We start from the raw sequence: 27286 nt of genomic DNA, 5'->3' as shown, positions 1-27286 counted from the left end.
GAGAGCGCTGCATTGAGAGGCACCCGCATTCGCTTGCATAAAAAGACAGCATAAGAGCGGGGCACAGAGTGGAAGTGGAAGTGGGAGTGGGAGAGCGAGAAGAGAAATGATTTCTGCTGAGTCAAAGATAACGCACACAACGCAGACGAAAGAGAGACAGAGAGAGGGGAGTGCGAGAGAGGTCCGTGGACTTTATCTTGTCTGAACAATCGTTCGATTCGATTATTAACCCTCATAAATAATTCCCCCGGCCAGTAGCCTCACAGTCGCCGGTTCCTGTTCCCCTGTTCCCCTGTACCCCGGAGCCCCTGGCTAAACCCTCAGACTTATGTAATCGAGGCCTGGGTTGAGGCTCAGACTCCTCAAGGTACCCTAGCAGAGGGTATTATGGTTCATTACGATCCAGTGAGGTCTGGAATATACATATCTCTGGAAATACAAGTCCAAAAATGTTGGGTATTAAAAGCTTTGGCTTTCGGAACGTGCTACTCCTTTGCATGTGCGTGCGCCGCCCCCCTCCACCCCCTGTGACCGTCTTCTAATAAATGTTTTTCAATTTTCATTGTGGTTAGCATTATATTTTCTTCTTCTTCTTTTTCTTTTTCTCTCTTCATCATGCAAGTCCATTCGTGTTGTTGTTTGCGGCTTTTCGTTCGAAAATCCAGAAAGAGGCTGAAAAATGCTTTATCATCGGCTCGAGGCACGAGGTCGGAGGAGGTTCGCCTTTTGTTGGCTTATTGAGCCATAACTGCAACATTGTTTGTTCTTTCTTTAGCTTTTCCTTCTTCTCCGTCGTTTTTTTTGTGGTTTTTCCTGAATTTTTCTCATATCATTTGTTTTTGTTGCTGATTAATCATGATATTTTGTGGGTTGCCAGGCAGCGGTGAAAGTAACTCGAGTTTTCATATTTGTCTTTTTTTTTTTTTGTGGTGTATATTTTGATAACTGAATTAGGCTTCGTTTTTTCTCTCTCCCCCTCTCTCTCTCTCTGTCGCTTTTTTTAAGTAATTTTTGTTAATTTTAAAGGAGTTTCTTTATGCATAACCATAATTGATATACATATATTCAAATGAGTAGCATTGTGTTTTGTGTGTAATACCAAAAAAAAAAAAGCCTGCAGCGAGAAAGAGAGAAATAACGAACGCTAAGTGAGCTTTAAGCTGGGCCTCGAGCTCAAAGCCAGCTTAGAAAGAGAGGGAACGCAGCGCGACTGCATTAGCAAAAGCCCTTGAACAAAAAAAAAAAAGCTTGACAGTGGCGGGGAAGCGGCATGCGAACGAGAGGGGACTTTCCAGGGGCAGCACTCGCAGAACACAGAACGGGAGAGCGCCGATGAGAGAACTTTGGAAAAGAGCATCACCTGTAACTGCATTTTGGTTCCTATTTTCACAATATTTCAAGGCCAGGAAGACATTTTTTGTACTTTCTTTCCCCAGAGCTCTCCCCATCTGTTCCCCCCATCTGTTCTTTGGGCATATAATACCCGAACAGACGACGACTCATCATCATCTGGCAGTTGTATCCTAAATAAATACCCCTGCCAGCCGAATCTAAACAATTGCCTACTCATCATTTTTCACCGCTTGCCGAGGGCGCCCGCTTATTTTTTTAAAGGTGACCAGGCTAATGTCCTTGCCCCGTTCTACCATTATGATTTCTGCCTCCTCACCGACTGGAAATACGAAAAAAAAAACATGTTATAAATCATTCGCTTGGGCCATGTTTTTAATAGAGATGTTTTTTCTGCCTGCCCTCTCGTTTAGGGGTCGATTGTGGTTGATTTTTGGGGGGAATCTGGGGGTTTTTCGCTTAATTAGATGTCAGAGCTAGTTGGCAATTTTGAAAAGGGTTGTGCCCCGAAATGTTTACTCCTTTGTAATCTTTTAATTAGCAAACATAACTCTTTTGGCTAAACCTGCCTTTTTTTTGCCGGTGAGTGAACATTTTGGAGGGATAACAAGCCCCAGAGTGTAAGAAAGCTTCTTAATCAACGATGAACAAGGAACAGATACATTTATCGAGTCAAATCAACTGAAAATCTTTTCACACGCAGAGATACAATAGACGACGTGGCTGGCAGGCACCCGGATAGGGAGGGATTTCCTCTTCCTTTCGCTTCGGGGCAAACAAAGCGGTTTTTGTGTATTTGAGTGACAAAACCGCAAGAGACATTGACTTTTCACTGGGTTTCCTTACCACAACGCCCACGCCCACACCCAAACCCACACCCGTCCCCATCGAGCGGCAGTCCGCCATGAAAAACTTTAAGGAACCGAAACCGAAGAACATTGTCATCATCATCGTCATCATCAGGCAGCAGGCAGCAGGCAGCAGGCATCTGGCATCCCGACATTTCCTTCCGCTTGTTAGAAGATGGTTTTTTTTTTTGGGGGGGAGGTGGGGTGTTGGGGGGGGGTTTCTTTTCTTTTCTTTTGTGGGCAAAGGGTGGTTTTCCTGATACACTGTAACTACCCAAAGCATATGGCTGGGTTGGTTTTTTGGCTTTTGAAGCCCCCCCCCCCCCTTGATTGATGGATGGCTGTTCTATGGTCCGTTTCAGGCCCAAAACACACATCACCATCTGCACCTGTTGTCGCACCAGTAAACTGGAAAACTTGACGAAAATTCGGCACAAGAAAGTGCCCCATTCGATGAGAGCTAGCCCTATAAAATTCCATGGAATAGCCCTAAGGGAGACTGTTATTACCTTTTCCTGTTGGGATTATTTCTAGCCAAAAAAGAGACCCCAAGAAAATGGGGATTCAAGAGATGGGATAGATTATTGTTAAATCTTTGAGGTATGAATTTGACAGGTTCTGATAACGTCAGAACATCAGAACCGTGTCTATTACAGATTCATTGACGTTCTAAACTCTTTTCACAATGTCACTATATGACTATAGAATGCATTCCTCAAGGTTCCGGTTCTTTTACCGGTGCCTTTCACTTTCGTTTGCCTTCCCCCCCCCTTGAAAGAGTACCGGAGGAGCGTGTACAAGTCCCGACATGAAAAACATCTCTAAACCCCTAAACAACTTGCGTCAGAGAGTACGTCAATGTCAAACTTTGACAGATGCCAGAGCCAAAGCGGAGAGTGGAGAGTGGAGAGTGGAGGAGGGAGGAGCAAGGAGAGAGGGGAGACCAAGGAGAAAGGAATCGAAGAGGCGAAAAGGAGTGGAAAAAAGCCAAAGCAAGGATTTACTTTTATTTTATTACCGTCATTGTTGCGCCACACTCTACCCCCTCCCCCTCTCTTTCTCTCTTTCTCTCTCCAACAGGGTGAAAGTTGGTGGCCGTTATGTGGCTTTTGCGTACATTTCCAGGACATGGCGGTATCCCTTTTGCCTGCGACTGCGGCGCCTTTATCATCCATCTATGTTCGTCTCTATCTCTCTCCATCCCCCATCCACCGCTCCCTTCTCGCTCTCTTGCGTCTGTTATCTACTGTTTAGTCAGGCGATGGCAGGAGGAGGGCGGTGGGTGGTGTAGGGGTTGGACTTTTGGGTGACACATAATTCGTGGGGGGAAGTCTTCGACTTTGAGCTTTTTGGCAAGTCGTAAATTAAAAATGGCTTAATATGTAAATCCTTGTCTCTCTCTCTCTGCCTCACTCTGCCTCACTCTCCATCTCTCTCTCTCTCTGTCTCTGTGTGACTTCAGATTAGTTTTGTGGATATATCAGCTTATGCTTGTCCCTGTCTTCGCTTCGCTTCTCTATCTTTCTCTGTGCATCTGGCACTCCGTACTCCTTTTCGGACAGGACATGCTGCTGCAAAATTTATGCGCCCATTGTGGGGTTAATGCTATTCTGTGGGTCCTTTATGCCACACATATGTTTATCCTGTTTTGCTGTTATCCTGGAACACTGCCTGGACACTGATATCCTTCAAAACGGGTGTGTGTGTGCCTGTGTGTGTGTGTCAACACTCCTGAAGGCGTGGAAAACTCTCCTCCTTGTTGTCATGTCTTGTCTTGTGGCAGATTCCAACTTTGGGCAACTTTATGGCGAAAGTTTCGTCTACTTTTTGCATAGATTATTAAATTGGATTTTTTAAAGACATTTTTCGAAAGGAAAATCTCGTTCAAAGTAGTATCTCAGGGCAGGGTATAGCCATAAAAGGTGGGGCAAAGACAGCTCCAAGGAGCCCTCATTCCCTCACTCTCTCTCTCTTTCTATAGTTCAAGGCCCTTGACTTTAATCTATGGGGGGGGGGGTCACCACCATATAACCCTCCCCCTCCCCCTCCCCGCCTGGCTGAACAATCCCCACTAGTGTCCACATAAATTAGCATTAATGGCCATTTTGCATCATTCCAATTTGCCGAAATGGATTGCCATTAATTTATTCCCTCTGCAAATTGCAAATTGCAGTGTCATTTAATTTATACTTTTTTTTTTTCGCTTACCAATTTGCATGTCCCCCTCGTTCCCCCCCCCCCCCCCCCCCCTCTCTATCACACACACACACTCCCCGCTTGGCAAGAGTGTGCGTGTTGTAATGCATTTTAGTAATTATTTTAGCCGCTTTTTATTTTTGTAAGAGGGTTTCGCCGGCTGTGGGGGGGGGGGAATTTCTTTGCCAAGTTGGCCGTAATTTAATTGCCTTTATGGCTTTTCTAGATTGAAATTAACGATTGTAATTTATCAAATTAAAATGCACATTTTATATTTACCCACTTTCAAAGGGGTTTCACGGTTTTTTTTTTTTTTGCACTGGAAAACTTTATTATATAATTGTAACTGTGGTCCAATAAAGTGTTTCATTGACGTGTGGACATCCCCTGATAATCATGGGTTGTGACCTTTTACCCAAATTCCGCAAAAAACTCCCCGGGGAGCGGATCATTTGTCGTTAAACAAAATCGATCGACGAATGAAGCTTGGCTTCTGAATGCGAAAGGTGCACAGCAGATCCTTATCGATGGACATCATGGCACCCGCATTGTCGAACTCCCCGCAGTAGTTGGGGGCCGAGAAGATGGTCAAGAGCTGGCGCTTGGCAAAGAACTCGTAGCCGTCCTCCACGACCTGGTGGCCGCGGCATATCAGCGTGAAGTGGAAGCGCATCATGAAGGTGCTGACCACATCCGAGCCGAAGGTGTGGCTCACACCGCGATCGTTCGGGTTCCAGCCGAAGTTGGTGAAGTCCGGATCGGACCACAGGAGGTCGCACAGCATCCCGGACTCGGGGATGTCGCAGGGCCGCGCAATGGCGCGGATCTGGTCGAGGTTGAAGAGGTCGGGACTGAGGCCGCCGTGGCAGCAGAAGATGCTGTTCTCGATCACCGCCGCGATGGGCAGACAGTTGTAGCAGTCGACGAAGGTGCGCCACATCTTCACGGTGAAGCGGCGCTTGCACTCGTCGTAGAAGCCGTACACGCGGTTCAGGCTGGCGGACTCGTGGTTGCCTCGCAGCAGGAAGACATGCTCCGGGTGGCGCACCTTCAGGGCCAGCAGCAGGGTGAGCGTCTCGATCGAGTTCTTGCCCCGGTCCACGTAGTCGCCCAGCATCAGGTACCGCCCCTCGGGCGGGTATCCACCCGAGGCCAAGTACTTTAGCAGGTTCCCGTACTGTCCGTGGATGTCGCCGAGGACATTCACGGGCGCCGTGACCTCCAGCAGCGTTGGCTCCTGCAGCAGCACTCCGCGGGCCCTCAGACACAGGCTCTCAAGGTCCATCGCCGACAGCTGGACGCCGCCCGCACCGTCCGCCATCTGCGTGAGCTTCGCTATGAGCTGGTCCAGGTTCTCCATTCCGGTCCTCTGGTACGAGGAACGCCTGGGGGGGCTGATTGATTTTCTCGACGGACGTCGGGGGTCTTCGAGCATTTCCACGTGTGCAGGGGTACCTTTGCCTTTAATGTCCGTGTGATTGTGTTTGATTTTGGATTAGTTTCATCAGTTTTCACAGCCTTTTTGACGGAAGAGTCAATGTGTTCTGGGGAAATTATTCCTTGTATGGAGGTCCCCACCTCCCCTTGGTCCTATTTCGCTCTACATCTCTGCCAATCACAACAATGGGGCACCGGCAACAGCAACAACAAGTGTCACCAAGTACATTACTGTCTTTCAATCAACTAAATTTTAGTCATCAGCCCCCTCCCCCCCGCCCCGCCTGCCTGCCTTTGTGGACCTCCTCCACGCCCCTGCATCCGTTGCTTTTATTTTTCAAATCAACATAATGGACACTTTGCCCCACGGCTTCGTCGTCGCCATCACCACGAACCACTCTCGGAAACACCCTAGAGCTACGCCATCTCTCTGCATAATTCTCGTCTAAAGCCTCTTCGCACCAAAACCCCTTTCTAAAGCCGCCCTGTCTCCCCTAAACCTAAACCTTTCTAAAGCTCCCCCCCTTCCCAGGCCCCCCCCGCTGGCCATGCCCATGTCTGTACATGCTGAATATCCCGTAAAAACACAAAGGCAACTTCAGTTTTCGGGTTGGACAGCGATGGGTGGTGGGTGGTGCAGCAGCCCCCCGAAACCTACCGCAGATGCAAATTTCTCTCTTCCGTTCGCTCTCTTGCTCCACAGCTTTGCGTGTCAGTCATTCTGTCGCTCTGTCACTCATTAAACATTTTTTGCTTAATGCAGCTCTGAGTGTTGTTCCTGTTGTTGTTGTTGTTTTTGTTGTCGTCATAGCAAGTGTCACAGCAGTCACCCTGAATTTTGTTGATTTTACAAGCATGTGACGAGCTGAGATTCTGCGAATGCAACCAAAGGCCTGGGGAACCGAGAGACCCATAAGAATGGTTATGGTAATGAGAGGATGAGCGGGAATGGGAGCGGAATGGGCGACAACTGCAAGTCGTGTGATTAGTACGAGGCCCGCCCAGAGGCGCAACGAGAGATAGAGGGGCTAAACCCTTTTCAACTCCACCCCTGACTCCAGCAAGTTGACAGGAAACATGTCGGTTTGCCCACATATGATATTTCCATATTTCCCCCTCCCTCATTGCCTGCCCCGCTACTGTCTTTTGTTACTGCAGCCGACGCCCGCAACTTTGATTTTATTTCTCTCTCTTCTTTCTGCTCCTCGTGTGTGTGTGCAAGCAAATATTTCACACGAAGTATTAACTGCACTTTGCTCTGGACAGAGTGAGCAGTGGTGAGGGGAGGGGAGGGACGACTATTTATAGCTGCGCTGCTACTGCTTCTGTTTCGGGAAGAGAGAGAGAGAACGAGAGCAAACACAGCTGGGACTCCAACTCTAGTCGGATCGGTTTCCAGCCGAGTTTTGCTTATCTAATGCACTTTCTCACTCAATCGCCCCGCTCCCCCGTTCCCTATCCCTCCTCTTTGCTTGCGCGCTGATCTCCTCCCTTTTCTTCTTTGCTTTGAGGCTGCTCTTATCTGTCGTGTTGTGGCTGTTGTTGCTGCCCGCACACATCGGCTCTGCAGTAGCCGAAGCCTTCTCTAGCTCTCGCTCTCGCTCTCGCTCTCCCTCTTACGCGTTTTGTTTGTCGTTGTAGTTGTTAATTGCTTGCCGCTACTTTCTTGCATTCCCTTTGCTCTGGGTTGCTAATGGGTTTTTATTTGTTTTTGTGTACGAATGATTGAGAGATGCGATTGGAGATGAGGGATGCCCCCTGCTGATGCTGACCATCGCTCTCTCTCTCTCTCTAGCTCCCTCACTCCCCCACCCAATATCATATTTGGCTATTTTCGCTCTTCTCCTTCGCGGTACCATGGGAATTTTTACAAATGTTTTCAATGACAAGTGCTCTCTCATTCGGGCAGAGATTGACTGGGGAGTGGGTGCTTCCGCGGGGGGTGTGGCACCGCTGATGTATGATTATAGCTCGAAAATTGTTTGTATTTAAATGGGCGTGGCATTTGATGACTTTTTGCCTTTTAGCTCGGGTTATTAATTATTTTTTTAATGTTTGGTTGGGCCTCTTGGCCTCTTGCCGTTTTTGATGTTTGGTGGGGGCTTAAGTGTTGGGGAATTGGAGGACCCACATATGTGGGAATATGCAGATCGATCGAGATTCTATAGCCGAAAACTTTCCATTTCTCATTTCAGGTGAGCTTACCCCACAATCATCCCTACATTTCATACCCCTTCAAATCTTGTAAGTAAAATATTAACCAAAGGACTACTTAATCGCTTTCTTTAACTTCTCATAACTATTTATTCTTCTACTCCTTTGACATTTCAATTGTTATTCGTTCTTCTTATAATATAATCTCCCCTTGGCCGTCATAATAGACCATCAATCAAGAGTCTTTGACCGAATATCATCTGTCAAACTGGAAATCAATTAAACATTTATTGACACACACAATCTGGGCATAAATATTGAATTTCTCCGGCAATTTGACTTTCCTCCAACCCTACAAATCGACACAAAACATTAGAAACATCTGTATACAATCCAAAAATTTAATTAACACGGAAAACGGACGGACGGATGGATGGATGGATGGATGGATGGATGGGGCAGCGGACGATGGCGATGTGTAGGGGATGTCATTTCATAATTTAGTAATTTCGATTTTTGACATTTGCCATGGAATGCAGATGGATTTTTGCGGGCTCTGACTAATTAACACATGCCCATACATATGTACATACATATATGAATTGAAGTGATGAACATGAGATGGAAAGGGAGGGAAGTAAGCCCTCATATGGGAGGGAAACTCATTTAGATAACCCTCGGTTAGAGGAAATTCGTGAATGTTTTTGTTGGAGCTGTAATTATGCGCAAACCGAAAGGGACAACTGTTGACATTTTCAATTGTCCTCATTAATGCAACGCGACCCCAAAAATGTTTGCCAATTAAGCAATGAAATAGTTGTCGCTGTGGCTATGAATGTTTTCCAAGGGTCAGAGATAGATGGAGAAGCCTTTAAATATTATAGATGTGATTTAAAGGCTTTTATGGGACATAAATAGTCTGATAGATCAGAATTAGAAACAGTGCACTTTCAATAGAGGTAAAAAAAGAGTAGAAAGAAACAAAGATACATATTTCTATATTCAGACTCAAGAAACCCCAGAGATGGACATTGAAACGAATGAATACGTCCATGGATAATACAGTGAAAGATGATCAAAGGTATTGCCTGGAAGATGGAAGGATAGACAGACATCCCTTCAAGATAAAAACAACGGAAAGTGCGGCAAGTCTTCGAAAGCAGAAATATTTATCTATATAGAGACCCATCCCGATCGTATGCGAGAGAAAACCAGAGAAAGACACAGCCTCCACCGCAGAGATACGGACAGTGCCGACCTTCTACGGAGCGGCAGACGTGTGCCGCCAAAGCTTTTATAGCTGTCGCCGTTCACACAATGCGTCCCCCCCCCCTCCCACCAAACCGATCCAAAACAAATATAAATCAACCCCAGACACGAGGATCTCGCCACAAACAAAAGCCACCGCACAGAAAGAAAGCAAGAGAGAGAGAGATAGAGAGAGAGAGAGAGAGACGGAGGGAAAGTGATAGGTAGACGGGGGGAGAGGGAATTTTGGGTTGTTGATTTTTGTTTATTTATTCATTGATTTTAATACACTGCCGCGGACAGAGAGGAGAGTGAAAAACTTCTTGTAAATGGAAATGCATTTTCCGATAAGGCAACCAGGCCCCGCCCCGCCCCGCCCCAGACACCTCTGCCCACTACCAATCACCCTCTTCTGACTAATTGTGTTCATGTGTGTGTGTGTGTGTGTGTGTGTGGTTCCGTTCCTCTCCCTCCCCCCACCTCACGTTGGGTGGGCTCTTCTTCGTATTCAAAGTCGTTCGTTTTGTTTAGACTTTTCCGTGTGGCTTTTCATTGATTTCCAGCTGTTTTTTCCCCATTGCTTGTAAAATTAATTTCCCCTCACAACTGAATTTTCATTGTAATTTTCTCTGTTTCTCTTTTTATGTTTTAATATTTATGGTTTTTAATGTTCCATATTTAGTGGCTGCCAACAGGGGTCTCCTATTTCTTCAGTTTTCTGTTTTGGGGGGAGGGGGTCTCCAATTTTATAGGCTTGTTCCACAGCGGAAATTGATCGTAAAAACCACACACTGACTACTAAAAAAGTTCACACAGTGCACGGGGGGTGGGAGAGAGAAAAGGAGTAGACGGAAAAGTCCACACCAAATCAAGAGTTTTCGTCAAGAATGATTAAGAAGATGTCTGAGATGGTACATATGTATATATCTACATTATATACCATTGGGGAACCCTCAAAACTCTCGCAAAGAAAACATTATTCTTTCATTTCTTTACTTAAAAAATATTTCCTGAGCTTCAGAAAAGTTCCTTTCCTTTTATTTCCGAGGTTGATCCCATCAAACAGTCTGCCAGAGAAGTACATACATATGTATGCTTAGAGCCCTTAGAGCTGCCGCCTGCACTTAACACAACTGAAGAGCAAACAATAGAAACCGAAGGAAGAGGGCCAAGAAGCAGGAGAGGGGAGCCAGGAGCTGGAGCAGTGGCAGTGGCAGAAATGTTCGCCATAAAAGCAAGTGCAACACTTGATCAGCTTAAATCAAACAAAATGGGGAATAACATTCGAAGGAGGGCCATGCTCTCGAGTCGAAGGAAACTCAACACGTTTCCCGGGGGGTGGCGCGCTGGAAGTCATCCGTCTGAGGGGCGGAGGGTGGTACGTCCAAGGGAATGTCCATGCTCGTACTTATTTCTCAAACATTATAGCACTTTACACTTTTCACACGCTAAAATAATATTTTCGCAGGCCCTGGCGCAGATTGGCAGGAGGCAGTGTTTACACAATTCCATTTGCTTCTCTTTTCTGCTCTCTTTGGCGGGCTGGTCGAGCGAAGGGGCGGGCCGTCAAGTAGCCGTCAATTGGGCAAAGAGAAGAGAGAAGGGAGAAGAGAGAAGGGAGGGATCCCTCAAGAGTTAGTATCCTAAACCACAAAACAGAGATAGGGATAGGGATAGTCCCAAAGCGGGGACTACTTCAAGTGTTTGCATTTTTATCCTTGTCTTCCACTTGCACTCCTCTCCTTCTCCTTTCTCTTAGTCTTTTCCTTCCTGTTGGGGTTTGGGCAAACACTTTTACCGTTGACTTGGTTGCCCTGAGGTGGCCCCTCCTGCCTCCTGCCTTCTCCTTCTTCTTCTTCCTTTTTGGTGAAAGGCAGGCACGAAAACCGCTTAGCATGTTTACCGTTATGTACAGTGCTCGCTCGCCACTTGAATTCGCCGCATTTGCAGTACAGTACCGTTGGGTTCTGTGTTTGTGCGACTATTACTCACGCCCCAGTGCAGGGGGAGACGGGGGCAGATCGAGGGGGGGGGGGGGGGGAAGTTTGAAACTCTGCCGCCGCCGCCGCCACCGCCCCCCATCACTGCTAATGTTTGCTCTGTTTAACCCATAAACGCTCTTTCAGCGCTCGCCTTTGCCCTCTCATCCGCTGGGCGCGGGGGCAGGCATTGGCAAACATTTTGTGCACCGTCAAAGAATCACGCACACAGTCCCCAGCAAACAGTGGAAATGGAGCAACCCTGGATACCCTAGGGGGTGGGGGTGGGGGCAAAGAGAAAGTCAATTGTCGCCCTGAAAGAGTGGGTTGAGAGTCTCTTGTTGGGAGTCCCATTAAAGCCCAAAAGAAGATCCCCATAGGTCTGGGGATCGACTCCTAGCTAGCACTTGGCCTACGATTGTATCTTTCTACTGTCTTTCTTCGTCCACCTTCGACCTGGACTCAACGCCCAGCTAATTACTTGGTTATCTGCACAAATCCCGGCAATTAATTGAGTTTTACATGCCCCAATAATCCCTCAAAAAGGAACTTGATCTTAGGCAATGAGTGAAATGTAATTAATACAGGAAAACCAGAAAAAAACGGTAAAGAAAGTAAAGAAAGTAGAGCAGGGGGACAGTGGGGGACAGACAGCATCATCTTCTAAGCAAGGGACGACGTGTTGATGTCCATTTAAGTTAATACTGATTAATGCTGACAAATGAACTACGAAATTAATCAATGTCCGAGTATGTAGAGCAAGTGGCAGGCACAGAGCGAGAGGCAGTGATAACACCCCGAACTGTGGCATTGTGGCGACATCTAGCGGCTGGAGAAGGAGGGCAAAAGGGCAGTACTTTTGTTGTTTGTCACTTGTGACGATTTATCAATGCCAGCGGCCCTCCCCCTCCCATAGAATAGAGAGAGATGGAGAGAGAGAGAGCGGAGCGGAGCATTTCATCAAAGTGTCTGGGAGATTATCAACTCAAGAGAGAGACAGGCAGACAGACTCCACAATTGACTTGAAATGAACTATGTATACAAATATATATATGTATCTGTATCTGTGGAGAGCGCATTGTGCGTGTCTGCAGTCCATCAAACAACATGTGATAATTCCAGGTTCATCAACATAAAAAAAAGTCAACTTTTGTGCACAAACTAAAGTATTTACTTATTTATAAGGCAAGACACACACACACACACAAAGGGAGAGCGCGGAGTGGCATAAAAGTGGGCATAAAAGTTCCCATCATCATCATCCCCCCCCTCCCGTCCCCACCCCACCGGTCACCCAGTCTACTGGCTGGCCGGGAGGCTGCCCCTCGTCTGTTGATGATGATTGAGCAATGGCACGCAACGACTTTATCTTCACGTTTTTTGGCATCCGAAATTGCATAATTTATTGCGTGCGACAAGTCATGAGAGCAGGAGAGCTGGACAACCGTTTGCATAACTAATTAAATGTGTGATGGACAGATGAACGGACATCGATGATATATTCCAGGTGTTGAAGGGCAGCTAATGGAGCGAAAGGGAGAATACTCTTGGCAGAACATTCTCTGCTCTCTGTGACTCAACAAACCTCCACTCTGCCCTCTACAGGTGCCATTTCCACTTCTGATATTCCGATATACATATAATGAAGACATTATCCAGGCTAAAGGCCAGCCTCTCACAATCTCTATGGGGGATATACGGATGCGTCAGCAGGTGATTGCATAAATTAGGGAACAACGATGGCTCTTTAAACAAGTTCCCATCAATTCAAAGACCACAAAGTTGTGGCGATCCACTTAAGAGTTGTCACAACACATGAAAGGGGGTGGGGGGAACGGATCGTGCCGTCGATATATACAGAATGTTTGTTAATTGTGACCATTGGATATCGAAATTTATGGTGGCATTCGGTAAGCGTTGAGCGAGCAGCTCTCGGATCTGCAATAAAAAGTCCAAATTATGGCTGCTGCGGCCCCCAAAGATTTCCAGTTGGCATTCGGTTGCATGCATAAATTTTGCAAATTATGTGCCCGATCCGCCACCGGCCCTGGGGCTATGGGGCAGCCATCGAAACCATCATCCTGCCCGAGAGCTAATTGAACCAGTAAATCGCAGTCACATTGCCCCTTGCCACCGAGACAGACCTTTCTTTCTTGCCATCTTTCAATCTTTGGCTTTTCCCTCTTCTTCTGGGGGTTTTCCACCAATTTTGCTTGCCCTGGGGACATCCCCCACTCTGGACACGACTTTGTCGCTGGCTCTGTGAAAGTTCAAGATTTTCTTTACCTTCTGGCGGTTTGCTGTCACCTTTTCTTTTTTTTTTTAGTTGGGCGTGTCATAGAGGAAACACCAGCGACTGGAGGTGGCAGAAAGTACACGTTGAGAGTGGATCAGATTTGAGTTAAGTTTGCTGGAGGTTTGAATAGTATTTCCTGAACCAGAGCCATCAATCAACGTCCTTTCGAGGCATATGTGTAGCTCTAGAGATGTACCCAACATTTTGAAACAGAGAATACGAATTCAAATTAGATTTACAAGCCGAAAAGAGGGAAAGTCAGATGGAGCCTTCGCCACAAAAACCCGAAACGAGTATGTCCTGCGGCACACAACAAACATGGCAGACAATTAATAATACTTAAAAGGCCAAGCGAGATGGAGTGTGTGGTGTGCGTCTAGGGGTTATCCTCTCGCTTCTACAGTCATACGGGTAATACCACTCCTCTCGGGGTGCCTTCGGGGGTGTGGGGCAGGGTGTGTGCTAATGAATAATGTGCACTCACCTGGCAGCATTATTACGCGCTCCTCCCTAAGGGTGCTGCCTTTCGAGCTCTTTTTCGTTACTGGAAAAAAAAAGACCAGAAAAAATATTAGAAATTAAGGTTATTTATAAAGTTTGACTTTAATTGAAATTAGGTGCGATAATTAAATGCATTTTTGTCGGTCATAGGATCACGGGGGAGGGAAGGGGCTTAAGGGTGCCCTTTGAGGCGACACCTGGACACAGGGGAACAGATGGTGACCCCGACACCCACATGGAAACTCTTATGGATTAGGGGTGTGTTGTTCTTTGAATCAAGTGTTGGTCACTCATGTTATGCTCTTTGGGTGTGCTTCAAGTTGATTTATGACAGCATACGGGTACATGGAAGTTGCTGCCCCTTGAAGTGGGGCTTGGAATTTTTCAAAATTGATGAAAGTCATGAGCTTTACAGCTGCTCAAAATAGTAGCCATAAGGCAAAGGCCTTTTATTCCGATTTTCGATTTCTAATCGTTGAATAATCGGTATGTATTTATTTTATATAGCCCTTGGGCTTTTGATCCATTTAGGGACTTTCTCTGAATGAATCCATCATCGATTTATATTCGTTAGCCATTAAAATCATTTTCGCCTCTTTCGTTTCAGGTAAGCCCCGGTTTTGGATGCCCAAAATGCAACTATTCGATACGTGAGTAGAGGCCAAACAAATACCGGATTTCAATGATTTGCCAAAAGCCACAAAAACGAATAGCAGCAAAAAAAAAAAAAAAACAACACACACTGTGCGATATTTTCCCGGCAATCAATATCGAATGCATTCCCTATTTGTGGGGGGTGGTGGTGGGAGGGAGGGGTGGGGTGGTTGATAGAGAAAGGCTTTTTCCAATTTCCAATTCATTGCCGTGCAATTTTCAAATATGTTTCCCCATTTTAAATGCGCCTTTGATGTCTGCGTGTGTGTGTGTGTGTGTGTGTGGGGGCGCCTCACACATGGGAGTGGCAGCATATGCAAACGGCATTTTGTGGCTGCATCATTAACAGTCCCGGAGCCGCAGGCGTCCGTGGGGCAGCGCGGGGCGTAGCACAAAGTACGGGGCAGGGCAAAAACAATTACATTTCAATTTGGATGATGTCAAAATCAGTCTCGAAATCCCTGCCCCTGCCACCAAATGATTGTTAATTGAAAATTGTTGCCACAAACCGATGGAGCCAAACCCGTCCTCCCCTCCCCCTCACCAAGCAAATGTTGCATGTGGCCAAAATATTTGTGCATATAAACAATGGCACATCAAAAAACCCAAGGCGGACTCGGTTTAGGCCCTCCCCACGGCATGAATCCGGAATTTCCATAAATAATGCAGGAACCAACCAATGGGAGGGGTGTGGGGGGGCGGACATTCCGGGGGGGATATTTTCATAAATTGTAATTGAAAATTTCAATTTACGCAATTAAATATCAAAAAGTATTCAAAACATGTAAACCCCCACGATTTTGATTCGCTTTTGAGGTGAGGGAAAATGTGGCGAAAATATTTGAAATATTGGCAAAACCCGATTATCGCCAATTACGAATGCTTTAAGGCAATAAAGGAACAATTTCCATGGGAATTCCTAAAAAAAAAAAAGGTATCATCAAATACGTATAAGATATACCAACTAATGATGGTACGAGTTCCACTCTTTCCCTTCGCTAATTATCCGAATCATCAATAAAACATCAAAGACCGAAAGCCGTTGAGAAAAAGCCACAACTAATTTGTTTGAAAGAAAGAAAACTGTGCTGCTGCTGCTGCTGCTGCCACCTGTTTTGGGTCATCAACAACGCATCAAATGGATGTCGGTATGGCGGTATAGCATCCATGGTTTAATGGTCTTTAAGAGCGCATTTAAAACGCGTTTGCAAGATGCGTGTGGCATCTCCTCTCCTCTCCTTCCTGCCTGGACATCAAAGTTCGTAAAGGAGTTCTCTAATGTTTACTTTTCCGCAAAGCTTAAGGAAAACTAATTAATTTACCTTGATTGAAATTTATCGAAAATTGAAAGGCACTCAACCCTCATACAACCCTCATGTATAAAAATGGGTTCTTAATATTGAAAATCCCAACTTGAGGAGAGAATTGTGTAGATAAAATTATATATTTATGGAAAAACTTGTGGCGATAGTTTTTACCCATGAAAGATGGATATCGTGTGTTGAGAAATTTTATATTTATGGAAAACCCTTCAGCGAAAGGCTGGGATTTAGTTACAGACAAGGAAAAGTGAAAGTGAAATTTGAAATTAAATGAAATTTTGTATTTATGGAAAAATCTGTGGCATAAGCTGGATTTAGTTGGGGTTACAAGGGGGGTATTACAAGTGCGCAAAGGTGAAAGCAGATAGAAAAAAGGGTATATTTTGGTGTTTGGGGGTCCTTGTTCCTCTTCGAAAACACCCCAATCCGATGCTAATAATTCTCCCCGAACATATTGGCTGTCTCTGTCCCTTGGTTTCTGCCATTAGCCGCCACAAAAGCTTTGAATGTTGTTAGCTTCTCCGTCTCCTTCTCCCTCTCCCTCTTGCTCTTGCTCTTAGCCACGTTCAGGCACACGTAGAGTGAAGCTTTAATTAAATTATGACTACGTTAATGTACCGTTACAACGGCACATTACTCCCCTCCGCCCCCGTCCCCCGCATCCAGTGGTTTGCTGTGCTGTGCATGTGACTTCTCTCGTTCTCTGGTGCTTTGCATGTCGCCGCTCATCAACCAGCTCTCTCTCTCTCTCTCTCTCACACATATTCACGGGGGAAATTCCCTACACTTTCATGGAGCAGGGGGAGGGGAGGGAAATGTGCCCCTGAAACTGGTGTAATTTTCGTTTCCTCTAGTTCTTTTGTCCCGTCCTTAGGTCGACTTCCGCCACTTTTTGTGTGTTTTTTTTTTGGCATGTCGTGTCACAGGACTCTGACTCCGACTCTGCTTCCTGTCTGCCATTTGGCGAAATGTAAATAAAGTAATTAAAGTAATAAAATTTGTTTTAATGCTCCTAAAGCCAAAAGAGCTGGCAAAGGAGTAGAGCAGAGCCGAGCAGAGCCAAGATAGTGTGTGGCAGAAGATCCCTGTGCAGTGCAGAAAGGTGATAATTACGCTTATTTAATCATTTATTATGGCCATTTTCTGATGAGCGACGTGTGTGCCGCCATTCGCTGTCCCCCCATTTCATTTGTGTTTTTGTTTTTTATGCAATTGTCGATTAATTTGTTTATGGCACGAAATTGTCGCGTTTATCACGTAGCTCTCTCCCTGGCTTTTGCCTCAATCATTGTTTGCTTTTGGCTTATGCTTCATTCTTCATTCTTTGTTTGCCATTGTGCTGTGTTGCTGGGTTTTTTGTATCCCCTTGGGAGAGGATATCGCAGGACCTGGTCTAGACGTTGGTCAGGCACTCCCAACACCCCATTCCAGCCAAGGTTCTTCTGATCGAAGCCTCCTACCATTCCTTAGTTCGAGCCTCTACCTCACCTTCATTCATCTGCCATGCGGCTTTCCAAATGCAATTTCAGCAAAAAGCTTAACCCTGTCACTGATCCTGTCGATTTGAATTTGCTTTTCGGGTTCCGCCCGCATAGAAAAAATACACGACAAATCAATTAGTTGCGCATTTTATGAGTATTCAAATATAAAACCAAATATAACGAGTGGGAACGTTGCGAGTGGCGGATAGGGCTGCGGCTCTACATTTATACCCGATGCTGTCCCGCTCTGCTCCGGCAAATATCGCACACTGCACGAGGAACAGTGTGCGAGAGAGAGAGAGAGATGGAGTGGGTAAGCGCGTGGAAGGGGGTTGCTTAGCCATTGCTTTGATCCGATCCAAACAAGATTCCCGACTCTGGTAGATATGGGGATTGTCTATGATTCTGTGTTTTCGGTCTAATATACCCCCACAATCTTTGAGTATTGGGTATAAGAAGATACCCCCCAAAAAAATCGCCATGGAAACAATAAATTGTACAAAAAGTTTTGGTTATGTGAAGAAAAAAGGAAAATAGCAGAAACAGTTTTAAATGAAATACCAGAAACGGCAGACAGCACAAATAGAGAAACGAATGCTGAGGGACCCTTGACTGGGGTGCCCCTACTCATTGTACTCTCCATCTCTGAGTGCCCCTTCTGGAGGGTATCATCTAAAAAAAAACAAAAAGGGAGCAAAAAACTGTACCAAAAAAAAGCAAGCAGAAAACAGCTTCATTTAAATGGCACGCGAGGGCGCCACTTGATCCCGGGACAAGCTACCCATATCTCCGCTCTCCATCCCTCTCTCTCTCCCCCCCAGACATTGTAATGAAAAAACTTCACAGATACAAAACAAGGAGAGAAAAACTGCTATAGAAAGACAGTGCAAAACGCAACAAATGTCTGGGGCGCGTGTTAAATAGTTTCTTTTTTTTCGGAGCTCCAACTCTCCCTCTGTTCCCCCCGTTCTCGACCCCCCGACTCTCTTTATGGCCTGGAGTAAATAATTTTCAGGTTCAAGTGCCATATAATTCCCTTTACTCTCGCTATTTTCCTTCGAAATTCAACAAATTACACGGTCTCAACACCCACCCACAAGCCCACTCTCCTCCTCCTGCTCCTCCTGCTCCTCCTTTGCCCTTAGAGCCCGCATAAATAACGCCATTAAACATGTTCGAACATGAAACGGGGGGAATGGAATAGGTGGGTGGGTGGCAGGCCATCCTGTGTTCCTCCTGTGCGATTTCTCGGCAACATTTTTATCTGCCGCCCCTTTCGAGTCTTCTCTAAACATCGTTCGACTTGCGCTGGGGGGTTTGGGGGGGGGGGGGGGGGGGGGAGCTCTGGTTCAGTTACTCGCCCCTTGACTATCGGGGTCTCTTGTGCCATTTATCAAACGATCCCGCTCATGTGTCTGAGCCCTGTCGTGCGGTTGCCAGCCAGCCAGCCAGCCAGCCAGCCAGCCAGCCTGTTCAATGTCCTGGTCGCACTCCTGTTCCCATTCCTTCTTCATCTCGTGCTCCCATTCGGGCTTTTGTTCCTGCTTCTATTCCTGTTCTCATTTCCCTTTCCAGGCTTTGGCTTAATTGCCAAATGTGTTTAGGTGCGGTTTCGCCTTTCCATTGTCCTCTCTCTCTCTCTCTCTAAAAAAAAAAAAAAAAAATGTGGCAATGGAGAAACCTCCTGTGGGGTGGGGGCAGCACAGCTGCGGCCTTTTATTCGATACATCGCACAAATTTGCATGTTTTTGGCCAGGCCAGGCCCAATTCGAGTTGAGCCGAGAAGCTTTTGAAGTTTTATGGCTGCCGTTTGATAATGTGGCACGAAGAGAAAGGCACAGCATACCTGGTGGGGTGGTGGGGTGGTGGGGCAGGAGGGGGCTGCAATGCATTGCCTTTTGTTCGTGATTTCTCTATTGAATTCGGAGGTCAGTTAAAGGAAGTTACCGTGTTTTATTGACCCCACCCCGCTCCCCCCGTGGTTTGCTCACCAAGTTGCGGTGTTTCGGAAACATTTTCGGAGTAGTTTCGGAGTTAAATTATGATAAATAGTTGTTAAAAGTAGTTTCCAAAGTCTATTAGGAGTTACGGGAAGTTTCATATTTCGGAGTGTTTTAGGAATTACTCCGAAAAGCTAAAAATTTCGTTTTTAGTGCATATTCGGAGTTAGCCATGTTTCGGAGTCGGGGGTTCGCCTATAATATGTTATTTTTCCCTCATCAAGTACACCCCTCTAATTACACCCACCTGCCACACCCACACAATGGCAGCACGCCCACTATCCACCGTATCGTCGGCTACTGTCCACCCACCGACTCTCTTGCTTTGACACACTTTTGCGATACGAGTTCAGAGGCTAGACCAAGGACTACACGTGTCCAGATTGTGGTCAATCATAGGCCTTGTTCGGTGTCCTTCAAGCTCCTCATGTCGTGTCCTTTGTGAGATCAAAGTCTGAGACAAGCGGATCAAAGCCCCGCACGTTGAAGAAACATAAATGCAAATTTTTTTCCCCCATTCCCCATATCCATTCGTGTTTTTCGTGTGGCGCTTGCCTGGGGGGAGGGGAGGGGGGGCGGGGGGGCGATGCGGATCCATTTCAATATGTGCCGCGTTGAGGGTAAATTATGAAACTCGGGGCGTTTCACTTGTTAAAACAAATTATAGGCTTCGTTTTGATTATTTTGAGGTGGATTTTTGTTCGTTCTTGGTTTTTAGTAGGTAGGAAGGTGGAAAGGTAGGTGGGTAGGTCTTGGTGTATAATAATCTGAATTCATTTGCATATTTTACAACTCCGTGGAGTGACTGCAGAGTGATGGAAGGAACCATTTGTCAGCTGCAGGCAATGGAAGGCCCCGAGGAACTACCATTCCGAAATATTGATTCTTCGTTTGAGTTTCTTGTGGTTAGAGTCGTTTTAAATGGGTCAAAAGTTGAAGTAACTCCGGAATGAATGAGCACTTCTTGTGGGTTTTTTGCTGGAAATAATCTGTATGTACTCTCCCCCCCACCCCACCCCACCCCATATTGAATCCATAAATTGCCTTTTTCTCAATTCTGATTGACACCCCAGCATCGATCTGTCGTGTCAGCCTACAAATGTGTCCATCCTCCGCCTGTCACTCGCCTGCACAGCCTACAAATGTGTCAAAGCGCAGTCAGATCAACCAACGGCATTAAGCGGCATATTAAATGGCAGCCCATTGAAGAGGAGAGCACTCTCCGCGACTCATTTAAACCCCAAATGTCAGATTATTAAACATTGATAAGGCACACAGATACAATATTTATGCCATATGCAACGTATCTATAAGAAAGAGAGCGTCAGAGACCCCAGGTCCGTGGGCAGCAATTGAGGATGAGCTTCACTTCCTTCTCTCCACGAGATGTGTCGATTACAATGGCAATTTCAAGCCGTCTGACGTCTGATGAGGATCATCGGGCGGCGCACACATGAGGCATGAAAAATTATAGCACGTACGAGGAGCCAGCCCGAGCCTCGCCAGATTTCCCGAAATGATAATCAGAGACAGAGAGACAGAGAGAGAGAGAGAGAGAGAGATCTCTGATATATGGAAATAAATATTATGCATTAATGATGATGAGCCGTGGCAAAAAAAACTCCTTAAAATCTGAGCTCCGAGCTCTGGGGCCTTCCATCTTTGATAAGCCATTCAGCTCGGAGTTGATTCGGAGCTGTGCAGCTATGGGAACTCTTAGACGATGGCTTTAAGGCGGAGTCTTTTGATTGGGGCTACTTTTAATGCCACACGTAGATGGTTCTTTCTCGATATGAATATTTGTATATAATTTCTGTTGCTTAAAGGCTGTTCCGAGCTGTTGAAGCTCCCATTGAATCCCATAGTTTTCCCATAGTTAGCACACCTCATCATTGATTGGGGTTTCTCCATAGATACTTATTCGAGTGCTTGTGAATACCTCTGCCATTGATTCATAGTTGGGCAAACATGGTTCCTTATATCCATAATCAAATCAATCAAACCATGCCCGCCACTATCCCCCCCCCTTTCTCGCAATACAAAAACTTAATATAAATGCAAATTCAAATCAGAGAAAATAAAGTGAATCCCAGAGTCTCAGAGTGCGTACCAAATTCGAAATGAAATGAAACGAATCTGTTGGTCGGCTTGGACTTTTTTTCCATAGAAATGCATTCAAGTTTTGGGCCAGGCGGGCCAGAGGAGAGCCAAGGAGAGCAACGAAGGAGATGAAATATGCGCACAAATCACTTGGTTAGGCTGCGGCTCTTCTGCGGCCAGATACTCGTCGTAGTTTTCTCTCTCTTTTGCCTGTTGGCCCGGCCAGCAGGTAAAGCTAAAAGCAGCTCAATGAAATCGATTTTGCCAAGATTTTGCTCATTTTTTTTTCCATTGAAAGTTTAAAGAGATACAGTGGACATTCGTTGATCGAAAGAGGTTGAAAAATTACCAAGTTTGTTCCCCCAAAAAGGCAAAATCCACCTCCGTTCTTCCCTTGGAGTGCCCACTGTGGCAGCTTTAGTTGTTGTGGCTTATGCAGAGTTGGCTTTATCTGATTAGGCCTACTCCCCCGTCACGGCTTCCATTGCTCGGCCAACGATTTGTGCTTAAGATTCAGCCCCGGCATCAGATTGGGCTACGGATTCGGTTTCTGAATTTCATCTCTGTGTTGAGCTTTGGTTACGCTTTTCGGTTTTCGTTTTTGGTTTTGGTTTCGGGGTTTGGTTATGGTTTTATGGTTCGGGTTTTTGCTTTTCTTATGATTTCATAAGCCACAAAGCCACCAGACACAAGCGCATCGTTAGCTTTATTTCTGTTGTTGTTGCTGTCGATCAAAATGCAATCAAAAATTGTGCGGGTTCCCCCCTCCCCCCACACACAAAATCCATCACTCTCTCTCCCTCTCTTGTGGACCACAAAAATAGTTTGTTGTTGGCTCGTAAAGATTTCCATCGGTAGACGGTTTGGGGGCTTATTATTTATGGTAAGCGTCTGTTTGGGTTTGTAATTGATTTTTACAGTTCTTTCTGGTCTGCCACAGATCCGTATCGATGTTGCCACAAATGGAATCGTAAATAAACTGGGGAAAAAGCCTTTTGTATCCCAAATGGAAATTCTTTTCCCTAGAGAGCACCCCATTAGTGTGTGAAATAAATCTCGAGACTGTTTTGATTGACACCGAAACAGGGAGATTTCTTCATTATATCGGAAACATTAAAACTGGTCTTTCCACACATAAATACCTGACTTTTTCCATCTCTTATAAATCATGTAGAACATCGAAAAGACCGAAACCCTTTTAGATATAAATTGATCTGGCAATCTCTTATCTTTGGGATCCCGAAAAAGTCGTACAACATGTGGCACCATTAGTGGCTTTAAATTCCCCTATGGGAATACCCTTTCTTAACATTCAAAATACATTAAAATGGAAACGCAAACGAATGGAAAAAAAAAACGATATAATCCAATTAATCCTTAAACGTTTTTTAAAAGCATATAATTTAAAACACACGCCGACGCCGACGCCGACGCCGATGCCAAACAAGCGACAAAAGAAAACCAAAAGCAGACACAAAAAAAAAAAAGAAAGAGAAACACACCCAAAACGACATCGGCAGACACCGTGTTGTAGAGCACACACCACACGAGGAACGGCAGCAACAGCAACAACAACAATGGCAAATCGTTGATCGTCTGGGCAGCCGATCCCGTTCCCTCTCTCGTCGACGCTGCTCAGCCGATCCCGTTCCCTCTCTCGTCGTCGCTGCTCTTGCGATTCTATCCCTCTCTGACTCACTGCGCCGATTGCGATCGCGAGCGAGCGGAAGGTGCGTGAACAATGGAAACAATCGAACATAATTAGGCTAAAGTGCTGCGGATAAAAGCAACACAGAGACAGAAGGAGTGGAGTGCAGCAGCAGAGAGACAGGGAGAGGGAGAGACAGAAGGAGTGGAGTGCAGCAGAGAGAGGGAGCCGAAGCCGAAGCCGAAGCCAAGAGTTAGGGGTTCGACTCCTTCCTTCGTTCGTTCATAAATAAAAACGACAACGCAAATAAATTGTAGCGAATTTTTATAATTAATTGTATTGTCGTCGGCGTCCACAGCATCCAGGGGGAGGGGCAGGGGGGGGGGTCTCCAGTAGTTTGCTGATTTACCCGATAATGACGATGGGAGCCACAGTAGGCGGAGGCAGGCCCTGGGACTGCGACTGTGCGGTCCCCCGTCTATTAAAAGCGCATTAACAAATCTCCTAATCAGCGATGGCAAATCGCCTTCTGTGGGTGTCTCTCTCTCTCTCTCTCTCTCAGAGATTGCTTATGCGTCTGATTTTTTTGTGGAGGGGCTTTATCGGTGGATCACTTGGAATCTACCTCTCGTTTGGGATACCGCTTTATTCCGATCTTTATTGGATCTTTGTATCTTCCAAGTTGCGTACCCTGTACATCCGTCGTGTGCTGGCTTTGAATTGGTTTTAATCAACAGATTATACCCAATTAGTGAGAAAACCTAATAAAAACTCAAATTTTGTTCTCGAATATTTTCCATAATCCCATAATCCATTCGAATCTCCCTACTCCTACTGGCCTGTAGGCAGGCTTTTTCCATCTATTAATAAACCATAATAATTTATTGATTGCCTTTAAAAGGCGGCCTGCTATTGACCATAAAACTAATCTGCACAGAATTATCGCAGCAGAGCAGAGCAGAGCAGAGCAGAGCAGGAGGGACGACTATTGTTCGGTTTGGAGGTAGCCAGAGCTCTTCGGCCTCTCATTATGGGGCTCCCATTCTCCATTCTCCATTCTCCTCCATGGTCCCTGTATTGCTTCTGCCTCGCTGCATTAATTCGTTCACTTTTTTTTTGTCCGTCTGTGTCCGTGTTCTGGGGGAAGGAGCTCCCCAGGAAGGAGCTCCCTTGGTCGATTGGTGGCTTACTTTCCTGCTTGAGCGCACATTTGGCCGCCGTCAAAGGCTGCCTTTGATGTTAATCCCATGCTAGGAGCATGCTCTCCTCTCCTCTCGTACTCGTACTCGTCCTCGTACTCGTCCTCGTACATATGTGACCTGCCCTCGTACCGTATAATTGTGTTTTAGCATTTAACTTTGGCTCCTTTCTTCACCAATTTTGGTATGCTCTGGCTCCCCGTTTGACTTCCATTTCAACTTCTTTTGGGCCACTTCCATTTCGACTTCTTCTTCGACTTGTTCTGGGCCATTGTTTGCCTAATTTTCCACTGCTTCTCATGCTGGATGGGGGGTTCGGGGGGCAGGCCAAGTAATTCCCAATTGGGTGATGGATGATTAGAGCTGGAGAATAAGTTCGAATTGCTGGGAAAGTAAGGGGGTTTTGCTCTTTAAAGAAGTAGCTTTAGGTCATGTTTTCAAGGAGAGTTTTTGGCCAAAAATTCTCCGCTTTATCGCCCACCCTCGAACCTTAATCTTCCCAAAAGCAAAGCCATATGGATATGTTTCATTGGCACACCCGAAAAACAAAAAAACAAAACAAAGAAGCAGCTGTTGCCACCGCATGAAGCACATTTGGCAGGCATCTCCAGTGCCTGCAGGTAATTTATCTAATAAAATTATTATTACCATATATTACAATAAATGAGGCTTAATAAGTGGGCCAGCGACAGGGGGGATGGGACACGGAGAGATTTGTCTTTTGCCAGGGCAATACTTTCGTCCCATCGCGATTCTGGGCCTCCTCCGTCTTGGTCTTGTTTCGGTCACGTGCCGCGTACGCAATTTGTGGCGGCGTCGCGACCGACAACTACCGGGAACCCCACCAATGTCTCCACAAACTCGGCGCACCGAAAATAGCTAAACAATTTCAAAAGATGTCGCACAATTTGACGACGAACAGCAGGAGAAACGGCCTCCGAGTTGGGGAACGGGGAACAGGGAGCTGGGAGCTGGGAGCCGAGGCCGTGAGGAGACAACGACAACGACAACGTTGTAGACGAGACAAACGACAAGACGACGACGGCGCATTTGAAATGCAAAGTAGGCAGCACGCCAAGGGACACGCCCACTTGGCTGATGAAGTCCCATTTGTAGGCAAATCGATGCTCGAAAAGGCACCGTCTCTCTCTCTCTCTCTCTCTCTCACTCAAAATCAAAATTGTGCGAATTTAAAGGGAGCTTTTTTTCTTTTTTTGTTGGTTAAACAGTTTTCAGGCCGTGGCTTAAACCTTTTGAACGCTTTACCACCGTTCGACAAATCCTAATGATTATATTACAACCTTTCAGCTCTCCCCTCAGCCAACGATAAGCAAAAGGTGGCCTACAAATTGCTTCATTTGCCCCACCATCGCCGCCAAGGGGGGGGAAAACTAAAGCCCACAAATATTTATGTTAAATTTCATGTTGGACGTTGGGCAAACAATTGAAATGGCGCTTAATTTTTTATGGCCATCGCAAACACTCGAGTCGCAGGACCTCCACGGTGGAGTATCCTTGACACAGAGGGAAACAAATTCCCTTCCTGTGGGGCGGGGCAGGGGGAAATTCTTTTCCAACCGCCACAATTTTGCGGTTTGTAAAACTTTTCCTCGTTCATCCCATTTCTTTTTTCTTTTTTGTTTTTGGGTTTCATTTTCTTTTTCTTTCTTTTTTGGGTTGCTTGTTTGTTTGCCTTTTTCCTGTGTGTCCTGCAGTGTCCTGTTCGGGACTCACTCTCTTTCTTTTATTCCATTATTTTGTTTGCATTTGAATTGAAAATTAGTATTTTTTGGGGCACTTTATCCAACTCCTGTTAATTTCCCATGCAACGTTCCCCCATTCCGCCTTTCAAGGACTTTTCCTACTCTATCGGTGTTCAAAGGCTTCGCCTGGCCTTTTCAGCCAGTGTTTGTTTAGGTTTTTCCCCTACATAATTTTATTTATGACATGTTTGATTGGGTTCTCCCAAGAATCTTTTGTAAATTGTTCGCCATCCTGCTGGAATTTATGCCAGGACATGACTCAATTGAAGTCAAGTCTTGGCTTAAAGAAAAAAATGTAATAAAGTCGAGGAGCTCTCAACAAACAGCAATAAACAGGAAACAGGAGCTCTACCTTGCGTTGCTCGTATAGGGAAACCCTCCCCACCCACCCCCCGTCCCCTGTGCAGGGCCCTCTGCATGGACAAAAGGTACAACCGGCAGACGGGGCACAGAGTCTGCTGCCAGACAACGTCGACAGGGGGACAACTAATGAGTTCCTAATTTAAATAAATTTTCGCTCATAAATTAACTAACAGACACACAGGAGGACCAGAGAGAGAGAGAGAGAGAGAGAGAGAGAGATCGAGCGGGAGAGGGGCTCAGAGATGGTGTGTGGCAGAAAAAGAAGGACTTTGTCTGGCTGTCTCTTCTCTTGGGTCTAGGAGAGCACTGAAAGGGAGAGAAGGGAGAGAAGCGCTTCTTAAAGTGGGATCAGTGGGAGAGAGAGACTATCTATCTCTGGCCCAAGCGGAGATCTCTCTTGTGAACCTGTGAAAGGACTCGTTAAAATTTAAAATATTCCTCGGAAATGCTTCACAGGGATTTCGGTTCCATATCTCCCGACTGTCTCCCCCCTCAACCCCGATTCCCCTGTTAGAACCAGCGAAACTCCATTATAAAGTCAATCGTCAGTCAATTCTTTGGCTTTTGGTGTGCTCCCATCTTCAATTCATTATCCAGCAATGACCAAAACTATTTACAAATTTTTGCCAACGGCTGACCATCTTTATGAGTTGGTCAAGAGCCCAGAGCCCGGCCCAGAGCCAGATGGAGGAGAGGCAAGCAGCCACGGCACATAACCACATAAATCAGTTTCTAGCTTTGGAAAAC

General features: G+C 46.0%; 2 protein-coding genes across 3 annotated transcripts in view; one reads left to right on the top strand and one right to left on the bottom strand.

Moving 5' to 3' along the window:
- The window catches only part of LOC108159578 (nyctalopin), a 76871-nt gene that overhangs the window by 5896 nt on the left and 43689 nt on the right, over window positions 1-27286 (top strand). The window lies entirely within an intron of this gene.
- On the bottom strand, window positions 4679-5931 carry LOC108159581 (serine/threonine-protein phosphatase alpha-3 isoform). The gene has a single exon (XM_017293030.2). It carries the CDS (start codon window positions 5827-5829, stop codon window positions 4843-4845), a length of 987 nt encoding a protein of 328 aa, XP_017148519.1. The 5' UTR covers window positions 5830-5931; the 3' UTR covers window positions 4679-4842.

Source organism: Drosophila miranda, chromosome 3 (assembly GCF_003369915.1).
Source record: "Drosophila miranda strain MSH22 chromosome 3, D.miranda_PacBio2.1, whole genome shotgun sequence".
Classification (NCBI taxonomy): Eukaryota; Metazoa; Arthropoda; class Insecta; order Diptera; family Drosophilidae; genus Drosophila; species Drosophila miranda.
The sequence above is the reverse complement of the archived record's forward strand: the minus strand, read 5'-3'. Positions and strand labels throughout refer to the sequence as shown.